At 41.9% G+C, this 10,012-nt stretch overlaps 1 protein-coding gene and 1 non-coding gene across 2 annotated transcripts; both read right to left on the reverse strand.

The window, feature by feature from the left end:
• Positions 1–1,769: 1,769 nt before the first annotated feature.
• ddx54 (DEAD (Asp-Glu-Ala-Asp) box polypeptide 54) lies at positions 1,770–9,117 on the reverse strand. The gene is made up of 20 exons (XM_071466438.1): positions 8,858–9,117; positions 7,299–7,425; positions 7,084–7,154; positions 6,814–7,002; positions 6,661–6,710; positions 6,525–6,566; positions 6,333–6,428; positions 6,106–6,227; positions 5,924–5,985; positions 5,531–5,662; positions 5,209–5,419; positions 4,972–5,103; positions 4,595–4,816; positions 4,427–4,500; positions 4,120–4,326; positions 3,324–3,472; positions 3,117–3,230; positions 2,885–2,995; positions 2,649–2,764; positions 1,770–2,386 (listed from the first exon to the last, which is right to left on the reverse strand). Exons 1-20 carry the CDS (start codon positions 8,975–8,977, stop codon positions 2,124–2,126), a joined length of 2,610 nt encoding a protein of 869 aa, XP_071322539.1. The 5' UTR covers positions 8,978–9,117; the 3' UTR covers positions 1,770–2,123.
• On the reverse strand, positions 8,632–8,703 carry trnac-gca (transfer RNA cysteine (anticodon GCA)). Its single transcript has one exon. It is a non-coding gene; the product is annotated as a tRNA-Cys (tRNA).
• Positions 9,118–10,012: the final 895 nt, after the last annotated feature.

Below are 10,012 nucleotides of genomic sequence, written 5' to 3' on the forward strand. Positions count from 1 at the left end.
AATGGATGTTTTTTGGAAGATCCCCCATATGAAATATGACAGTGCTCTGGTTTGTGTCCCTTGACAATCTCCATGGTGACTCTGCTGTGTTTGGACCAAATACATTACCCACCTACCACCCATTTTCTTCCCTCTGCAGCAGCATTCACACAAGCGACTGGAAGCACAAATCTTCATGGAAGAGCCTCGGCCCATGAGTAACTGCGGCCATGAATAACCAATGATAGCTTGTACGCATATCATCAAAAAACAGTCAGCAACGTAACCACATCCAGATGGAGTGAGCCACTTGTCTCTCTCCCTTTTCGCTGGTGCAGTGCTGCTCTTTCCTCTGAGGCTGCTGTGCATGTGGTCATGTTTTGCACCTTCTCAGCAGCTGAGGAAAAAAGAGAAGTCTCCTTTGCTGTATGATCAACTGCTGTATCTTCTGCAGGAAATAAATTACATGATCATTGGACATGTAGCCAGAGAGAGCAGTTGAATGTGATGCTTCTCAGATGTGAGACAATCATTACTGATGAAAGAAAAACTCAAATCTTGTATGATATTGAAGAGAGAATATTTCTATGAATACTGAATTATATACACACTTTCTTTATTTGGCTTGAGTTTATGTTGGTAAAAAATTTAACAAGAGACCTTGACATGATCAAAATATTAAGGAAAATTACTTAAAAGACACATAATTAAGTGATTACACACATCATAAGAAAAATATAAATACTGTAAGTATTAGGATAGGACAGTTAGAGTGTTTGTTCTTCAGGCTCTGTGGGACTATATCTCCCAAATAGGCTCCCTCTATATTTATGTAAACCTACTCAAATTAAAGCTTAGACAAATGATTTAAAAAAATCATGAGTAATATAAAATACGATGATATTCTATTTGCCCAATTACTTTGAATCCTTAAACTTTGGGCACTATATGTTAAAAGGACTGTCACACATAGTTCTTTTAAAATTGATGTCAACCTATTTAAATTAAAGATGAAACTTGACACATTAATGTAGTACACATTATCTTATTTCAAATCATTATTGTCCAAGTAATGGCTGTCTGGACTGTACTTCTAATTGTAAGTAAACTGACACCTGACTCATTGTGACAAATAGTGAATCCCTGAATCCAGTTTACTGATTGTGTGGTTTACTGAATCTGGATACTAATATTTGAGACAGGTATTGTCCCTATCACATTGCAGCTTATCACATTAACATATATAAGCCATGTCAGGTTCCTCTTCTTCCTCTGCCCTAGGAAAGTGACCTATGATAAGAGGTGCTGAGTGGACAACAGCAGCCCTGAAACTCCTGGGACACTTGGTGACACACTTGCAGTACAACTTTCCCACCAAAGGAGAGCAGCATTGTACCTTTTAAAATAACTTTCAATTTCAATTTCAAACCTGTAATTATGGTTATTAGAAAATCTCTGGTCTGTGTTTTACTGAACCGGTGGCTTCAAGGCTTTTCACCTAAAACATAGTGGACAATAACATCATTTTCACGGAGAAGAATAATGAGACACTGAACAATTCAGCAGCAGTCCAGACTTCACGCCAGCAGGAACAAACAGCATGTCACAAACATGAAGGTCTGAGACAGTCACATCACGCAGGCTTTCTAAAACTGTGGTTACACTGACTGCACACCAGAACAAAGAGACCACAGTTCCTCTGATAATATAACCCCGTTAAACTGAGCTGTATTATCACGTCTGCTGGATCAACATGTAATAAAGTGCAAATGAAGACATGACACAGAATATTGCCTTATTCACATTTGTATTTTGCCATTGGTTATGTGTATAGACATATTTCGGTATTCAAACTCATTTCAGCAGATTTATCTGCCAAACACACTTAAAAAAAAGAAAATCCAGTTCATTGGATCATTCTTTACTCACTTTGTGACAAATGTAGAGTTCAGTAAGTGATGAAGGGAAAAGATGAGGTGCGTCTTTAGAAATGCTCTCCTCAACTCTTGTCCTCCTGCAATTCTCAATCATACAAGTCGGCATGAAACTCAAGGTGGATTCGGACAAAACCTGCATTCATCATTCAGTCCCTCGTGGTGTCCACGACCTCCAGTCTCTCACAGAGTCATCCCTCTGCGTCCTCCTCACAGCCTCTTCTTCATCTTGCCCTTCTTTTGTCCGCCCCGTCCAAACCCTGACTTCTTAACGTCATCCAGCCACTGTTTTTTCTTGGCACGTAGCTTCCTCATGCCTCCGCTCTGCAGGAACTCCTGCTTCTGCTTTTTCTTGCGCTGCTTCAGGATTTGCTCGCGCGTCTTCAGCTCTGAGCGCGCTCTGTGGCCACCGGCTGTCTGCTGCTGTCGCACGGGGCTCTGGAAGTTAGCACCACGACGACCACGGCCTCGACCTGACATACAGGGAAAAAATATATATATATAAATATATGTATATATATATATATATACATACACATACACACACACACACACACACACACATTTTTGATGCTGCATGTAAAACTGATAAAACATCATTTCAGTATTTCACAGACAGACATAAGTGTGGTATCATTATTCTCATCTAACTCTCAAAACAGTATGTCGGCTGTAAATCATTAGTTAGTTAGTCAGTAATTAGTGTTCAAGTTGTGACTGAAGCTTCTGTTCTACCTCCTCCTGGCTTCCTCCCTCCTCCTCTTCCTCCCCCTCTTCTTCCTCCTCCCGTTTCTCCGTCTGAGCCAGATCCTCCATCATCCACCTTGTATTTTTTCTTCCACTCCTCGTAACTGTCAGGTCGTTAAGGTCAGACCAACTGTCAACAATGCAGCCAAATATTGTCCAGAGTGAGAGAGAATAGCAGCAGTAACAGTAAATAAGCACACGGAGACGTTTTGTTGGAAGGATACAAGTTCTTCTTGTTCTTCTTGTGACTGATGAGCTGGCCACCATCCGTTTTAAGCTTCTTCCTCTGGTCTTCCTTTCCTGTGTCTCTCACAAAGCGCTTCCTCTTTCGGTCCCTACAAATGATAGCGGGAAACTAAATTATGGTATGAAAAGGCCAAATCGGAGGCTTACAAGGTCAATCAAGAGGAGGAGAGAGACAGATTTAGAGCAGGTGAGTGAAGTGAAATTTTTCACCATCTCATCATTTTTTTGTGCTGGTTCAACTTGTCTCCTTCATCTCCCATGAGGTCCAGGACAGCAGAGGAGGCCTGCTGTTCAAAAGCGCTGCCCTCTCCGCTGAGACTTAACCTAGCACCACACAGAACAAGAGTTGTGGGTTAGAACACAGAAACTTTACACATTTTTTTTTTATTTTTTAATTTGCTTTGTTTCATTCCTCACCCTCTCTCAGAGTTGAAGTCTTTGGGTCTGTAGGGGATATAATACTCCTCATCTTTACCCATCTGTCTGCTTTTCTTGTTCTTTGGTCGTTCTTCCCCATTTTCCATCTTCCACCCTCTCTTTCCACCTACCACAGCAGAGAACACCCCCTGGTGGAAACACGACAAATTACACTTTATTAATCAGTCGTCTTCTGTGGATTGGGAAAATGAGGATTTTTAATAATCAACATATAACAGAATTGCTTCTCCGTCATATTAAAGTTTTTATATAACATCAAGTCAGTGCAAACCTTTTACAGTTCAATTGATTAGTCAACAGAAAATAATCAATCTTCAACAGAGGTTCACTCATTTGTCTCATTTGTAAAGATTTGCTGCTGTTCTTTACCTTATGAGTTAATAAATGGAATATTGGGTGCTGGACATGAGCTTGGACAAAGCAAGACATTTGAAGACATCTTTTGGGAAACTGTAATTATGAAAACTTGGGATTTTTATTTTTTTTCTGGTATTTTAAAAACAAAAAGATTGGTCGTGTAAATAATCTTCAGATTAGATGATAATAAAAAAAATCATCTTTAGTTGCAGCCCTGAAGTCTTTGACACAGAATGGATTATATCTGCATGATTCCTTCCTTGTCAGTAGAAAATGACATTTCTTCCAACCAATGCACTAGTTGTTGATCACCTGTGGTAAAAACCTGTGGCGCACGCTCGCTCCACATGCAGATCTCACAAAAATCAAGAAAAGAAAAAAAAAAAAAACACACTGATGCTGCAGTAGAGTCTCTCACCTTCAGAGCGTCCTCCTCCTTGCCTGTGTTGTGTGTGAAATCCTCGTCAGCAGGGGTGGGGTTGACGGGCTGATGCAGGCGGCTGTCTGCGGCCAGGTCCTCTCTCTTTTTGCTGAACTTGTCCACCAGCCGTGTGTCCTTGGAGCGTTTGGCCCGCATCACCTCGCTGGCTGACGTCTTACTGTTGGAGTTGATTTCAAAGATAGTCTAGAAGAATATGAAAAAGAAATCGTTTTTAGGTTTTATCACAGGCTAGCAGGAACTTGCAGCACCGGAGTTATCATTGTTACTACCTACTGTAACTCACCGATTTGGATTTGTAGCCCTTGATGGCATCAACTATTTGAAGGCGCTCCAGTTCGTTTTTCTCCAAACCTGACCCTGAAACAACAACAATTAAATGCTGTTACCAGCTTCTGTCTGTGCATCATCATCACCATCGATCTCTTCAGTGTCCATCCTCTTCCAAACTGACCTAGTAATGGATGGACAGCCATGTTGGACAGATCTGTGATTTTCACCCGTCTGATGGACTCTGGCGAGGGATTCGGTCGGGACTTGAGGTACTGCTTGTAGGCGTTCTCCGAGACACGATGCAGGTTTTGCAGGTCCAGCGAGTTTTCGTGAGCCGTGATGAGATGGGAGCCTTCGTCATCCAGGATGCTCTGAGGGACCCGACCGAACATGCCATCTGAATCTGGCAGAGAGGGCGGGTTTGGACGGCAGATAGTAACAGACAGAGCAGTGATAAATTAACTTTTATAATTCTCCTTGCAGCCTCAGATGTGTGGTACGTCAATCCGAGAGTTGACTCCTCAGTTCAATACCTGGTAGCCATTCTGCAAAGCCTACCTTGTGTGTGTTCAGGCGTGGCGAACTGAACAGGCCTTCCGAGGAAGAGGTGAAGGTCGTAGACAAAAGGCATCTCATCTGGACAAACCATACTGTAGGCTGTGCCGCTGCGACCGGCGCGTCCCACGCGGCCTGGTGGGAAAAGACAGGTGAATAATTATAATGTATCATATCAGCCCAATCACGTCTTAAACCAAAGACAAATCGGGAGATGAATTCTGTGTATAAGCCCCTCACCGACTCTGTGCAAGAAGAGCTTGGCCTTAGGAGGGAAGTTGTAGTTGATGACATTGTCCAGCATGGGGATGTCTATACCACGAGCAGCAACATCGGTCACAATGAGCACCATGGCTTTCCGATGCACAAACTTCCCTATGTTGATCTTTCTGGCAGTCTGATCGAGGGCGCTGTAGATGTAGGCACACTCCAGACCTTCTGAGGAAAGCAGCTGCAGGCCACAACAAAAGAGGTGGATTCATTGACTTTGTGTGAGGGTTGACCGAGCACAAATACACACAAAGAGAGATGCAACCGAGTTATGCTCCTGTTTGGATCTCACCTCCTTGAGGTACTCTACATGATGTTTGGTGGCTGCGAAGACAACCGTCTGCTCCTGAGGCTTCACTACGTTCCTCAGGAGATGAAGCAGCATTGCCGGCTTGTTGTCCATGCGCAGATGGAAAAACGACAGCTGGTGGAAGACAGGAGACGTTGAAACATCATGAAAAAAGTTGGACAAACAGAAACAAAGTGTGGATTTAGTTTTGAGCTTTAGATTGTCCCACTATCACACCTGGGGGCATCACTTCAGTCTAAAGACTCAGTCCACTGCCACATCAGCTGTTTTGAAATATGTCAACAAATACATGCACTAAACATACAAACCATTTCTTTTTTTTTTTTTTTCTTTTTTTTTATTAGCCACATTGAATAAGTCAAGTCCCGTCTTTACCTTAATCTGGTCACTGAGTTTAGAATCCACATCCAAACGAATCAGCACTGGCTCTGTCAGGCCTGGGAGAAGGTTAATTCAGTTAGCCTGGGCCTTAACCCCCCCGAGATGTAGAGCAAAACTGATTCACACAACCTCTTCAATCACATTGGATTTAAAAAAAAATGTGAAGTTCATCTCACCCGCTCTGGCAAACTCCACCAGCAGTTTGGGCAGAGTGGCAGAGAACAGCAGAGTCTGCCTGGTGTCTGGAAGCCTCTGGATGATCTCCTGAAGCTGATCGGCAAAACCCATTTCAAACAGCCTGAGTGGAGGAGAAGCACGGATACATTAACACAAACATGCAAGTGAATCCGGGCTGCGTTATGAAAGGACGACAAAATGCGAATGCATTTGTTCCATCTCTCACCTGTCAGCCTCGTCGAACACCACGTACTCCACACTCTGCAGCTTCAGGTTCATATCCATGATAACGTGCATGAGACGACCAGGGGTACCGATGATTCTGGAGGGGGCAGGACGAGAGATCGGGATTTCAAGATACAGTACGTGGATATGGGACAAACAACATGGAGAGCCAGCACTAAAACAAAACACTCACATGTCGGGGTTTTCATGAAGAGCGGCAAACTGATCATCCATTCTGGAAAAGAGCGGAGGAGTTTACTGTCCATCCATCCCAGATTTAAAGGACAGCTGTACAACAGAAACGGTGAACTAGCGGAGGAGTCACGTACCTGTCTCCACCAAGAATCAAGGCAGTCTTGAGGCCAGTGAATTTCCCCAACTATGACACCACAACAAAGACGAAGCCCATTAATTAAACTGTGAACTCAATCAGCCACCTTGAGCTCCTGAATGAAAGCACTCATCAGTCTGCGCAGTCTGACCTCTTTTGTGAACTTCATGGTCTGCAGGGCCAACTCTCTGGTGGGGGTCAGGATGAGGGCCCTGGCTCCTGTTTGGGCTTGAGGGGCCTTCAGCTTCTCAAACATAGGAACCAGGAAGGCAGCTGTCTTACCACTGCCAGTCCTGGCCATGGCTACTATATCCTTGCCATCCAAAATCACTGGGATAGTCTGAAGTAGGGGGAGAGAAGGACTGGGTATGAAACATTGTCCGTTTAGCATTGAAAATGTTTGATGATGGCAGTGACTTACCTTTCTTTGGATCGGAGTTGGGACTTTGTAACCCTTCTTCATGACCCCTTTGTATACAGGATAACTGAGGCCTGAAATCATATACAGTATAATGTAGTCAAACAATGTTGCTTCTGGAGAAAGAGTAGATCAGACATTTTTTACAGGTAGATTTATACGCGGTGAGTAACTAGTGGATACGCAGTCATATCTGGACTCTCTTCTCTGCCTCTTACCCATGGACTGAAAGCCTCCGGACTTCTTTTTCTTCTTGTTTTGGGCTCTGACCAGCTCTCTGGTGTCAGGCTCCACATCTGAAACACACTCCAATGAGGCGGGGAACCGCGGCAGTTTCCTCCCTGGCTGTGAGACCAATGAGAAAAAACAACCACAGCATGTTAACAACATGACAGAGGTACCACATGACGCCTTAAAAGACATTGATTCAGAATCTTAATCTCGACATTAGTTGACATAAGTAAGGGGGTTGAATTATTTGTTTAATGAAAATGTTATGCAGTGTGAAAGATTTCTAGAATTACTCAGGGGGGTACATGCACTTTCTCTGAAACAACTGTTCAGCCAAGGTGGTAAGCTACCCTGATCTTGATGCATCTGGTCTCATGATTAATTTATTCGGAGATGACGGCTTAAACAACAGTGACACTAAGACAAAACAGCGCCTCTGCTCTTGTTCCCTGAAGGTTTTATTTCTGTTTTATTATTCATTATTATGATGTTAGCTGAGGAGAGCTGAGGTTTCAGGTGATGTAGCCAACGCCTCCTATAAGACACAGTGGATAACCCTGCTCAGTAAATGAGTATAGAAAATGGTAAACACACATTTCCAAGAATGTGATTTTGTTTTGTTTATATGCTTTAAAGATTATCTTAATTATCTTTAATCTTATTATTTTATTATCAATTTGCCAATTACCCACTTTATTTGTTTTGTCAAACAAACTGTCTAAAAACTCTAAGTTATTCAGCTACTTTCAACTCCAAGTTTCAACTCCAAATTTCTTACAGAGGATATTTGAAATGTAGGTTGGGATGTATACACCCCTGTATAATGCAGTCCAGTACCACTCACTATGACCACAAGGTGAAATCATATAATTTAATTAACACATCTACAATAGTATCAACATAATATGAACATTGGACTGCACAGTTGTCGCTTATGAAGTGGACACTGTAAGTGTACATATAAAGTAAAAATAAGACAACAATGCCTATTATACTATTTGTAAAACATTACACACATAATAGATATATACAACACAGCCATGAACTAGCTTACATGCTTTCTCGTATGCTAAACAGTAAAACAGTAGAGCTGACAGAAAATGAATTGGCAACTATTTTGAAGTGAAAATAACAATATGATTATTTAATGAACAAAAATATCAAATCATTGCTGTTTCTAACTTCTCTAACATGAGGGTTTGATGTTTTTGTGACACATGGTAGTTAACTAGTACTTGGACTAGTTTCAGCGTTGGAGCAGAGTGGCTAATATTGCATTATAGTGTCTGTGTGGCATGTGAAGTTTGTTAAAGAGTAAACAGGGGGCATCCGGATTTGAACCGGAGACCTCTTGATCTGCAGTCAAATGCTCTACCACTGAGCTATACCCCCGACTGTACAGCTCCTAATGAAAGACTGGTCCTGTAGCACAGCTGATACAACCTGCACTCTCGTTAGATCGATATATTACGTATCCATATATCAAAGGTGATAACCAGAGAAAAGCAGCTGCTGAAGAAGTTGTATTAAAGTGTTGTTTCCTTACAGAGTCATCGTCCTTAATCTCAGCAGCCAGTTCAAAGTCTCCGCTGTCAGAGTCAGCCTCCGGCTCTCTGCTGGGCGTGTGTCTCTTCTTCTTCGTCATTTTCTTCTTTCTCTGGGCCATCCTGAAGCTTTCACGCCTTTTTTAAACCTCCGGTCGGTAACTTTACTGTGCAGATTATGAAAGAAAACAGCTCATGACATCTCACACACAACAACACGGTTGGCAGACATGTTGGAAAACACGTGTGCGCTGCTGCTGGTTCTTCTTCTGCTTCCGTCTTTTTGTGACCGCTTGTAAGACGCTTAGAGCTCAACACCACCTCCTCCTGCTACGGAGTGGTACTACATTGTATGTTAAATGTCTCTTCTTGAACTCCTTACAACTTAGTTCCTGTTGTAACAATACATCATTTACATTTTTTTTTTTCAAGAATGGCACAAAAAGAATCAGAGAGAAATGTTTTGATTATATTCAGTTCAATCTTTTGTGTGGCTGGCTTTTCACCTGTTGTACGCAGTATCCCGTATACCTGTTGTATAGCATTTCCACATTTCCACAGGTACTTTTGAAAAGCGGCCACAGGTGTCTCATAGCTAAATGAGACTTAATTACTCCCTAATTCCCACAGCCACGTCTCAGATTCTGAGATGTCACACAGCCACGTGGTCCAGCACTGATTTAATCACAGTTGATGCTTTTTTTCGCCTGCTCAGTGGACATAAATTCAAACCTTTATCAAACTGAACTCTTTGAAATATTGTTCCTAAGTCAAGCAAATAATATAAAAAGGATCATTTGTCTTATCTATCAAGTCTGCTTAACTACTTGGATATTTTCTAACAATGAACTAATCTGTCTTATCTTATCTTTAGTGCATTCAACAATGTATTTTGAGTTGTTTAAACTTATTGATAACTTCTCTCATTGTGTGCATTAAGTATAAAATGTATATGCTGTCAGTTGAGCTTAACAATATATGCTATCTTAGTATTAAATATTTATGTTCCATTGTAACACAAATTTAGGTTTTTAAGAAAAGACAGGACAAGATGTATTTTATTAATTCCAATGGAGGAAATTTATATCAGTGCACACAAGGGCAGATATCAAGCACTCACAGCCGGCTGCACATAGAGACCAGTGTTATTTCTGCAT

The sequence above is a fragment of the Trachinotus anak genome, unplaced genomic scaffold (assembly GCF_046630095.1).
Source record: "Trachinotus anak isolate AG129_WGS33_773 ecotype Australia unplaced genomic scaffold, CSIRO_AGI_Tana_v1 ptg000028l, whole genome shotgun sequence".
Classification (NCBI taxonomy): Eukaryota; Metazoa; Chordata; class Actinopteri; order Carangiformes; family Carangidae; genus Trachinotus; species Trachinotus anak.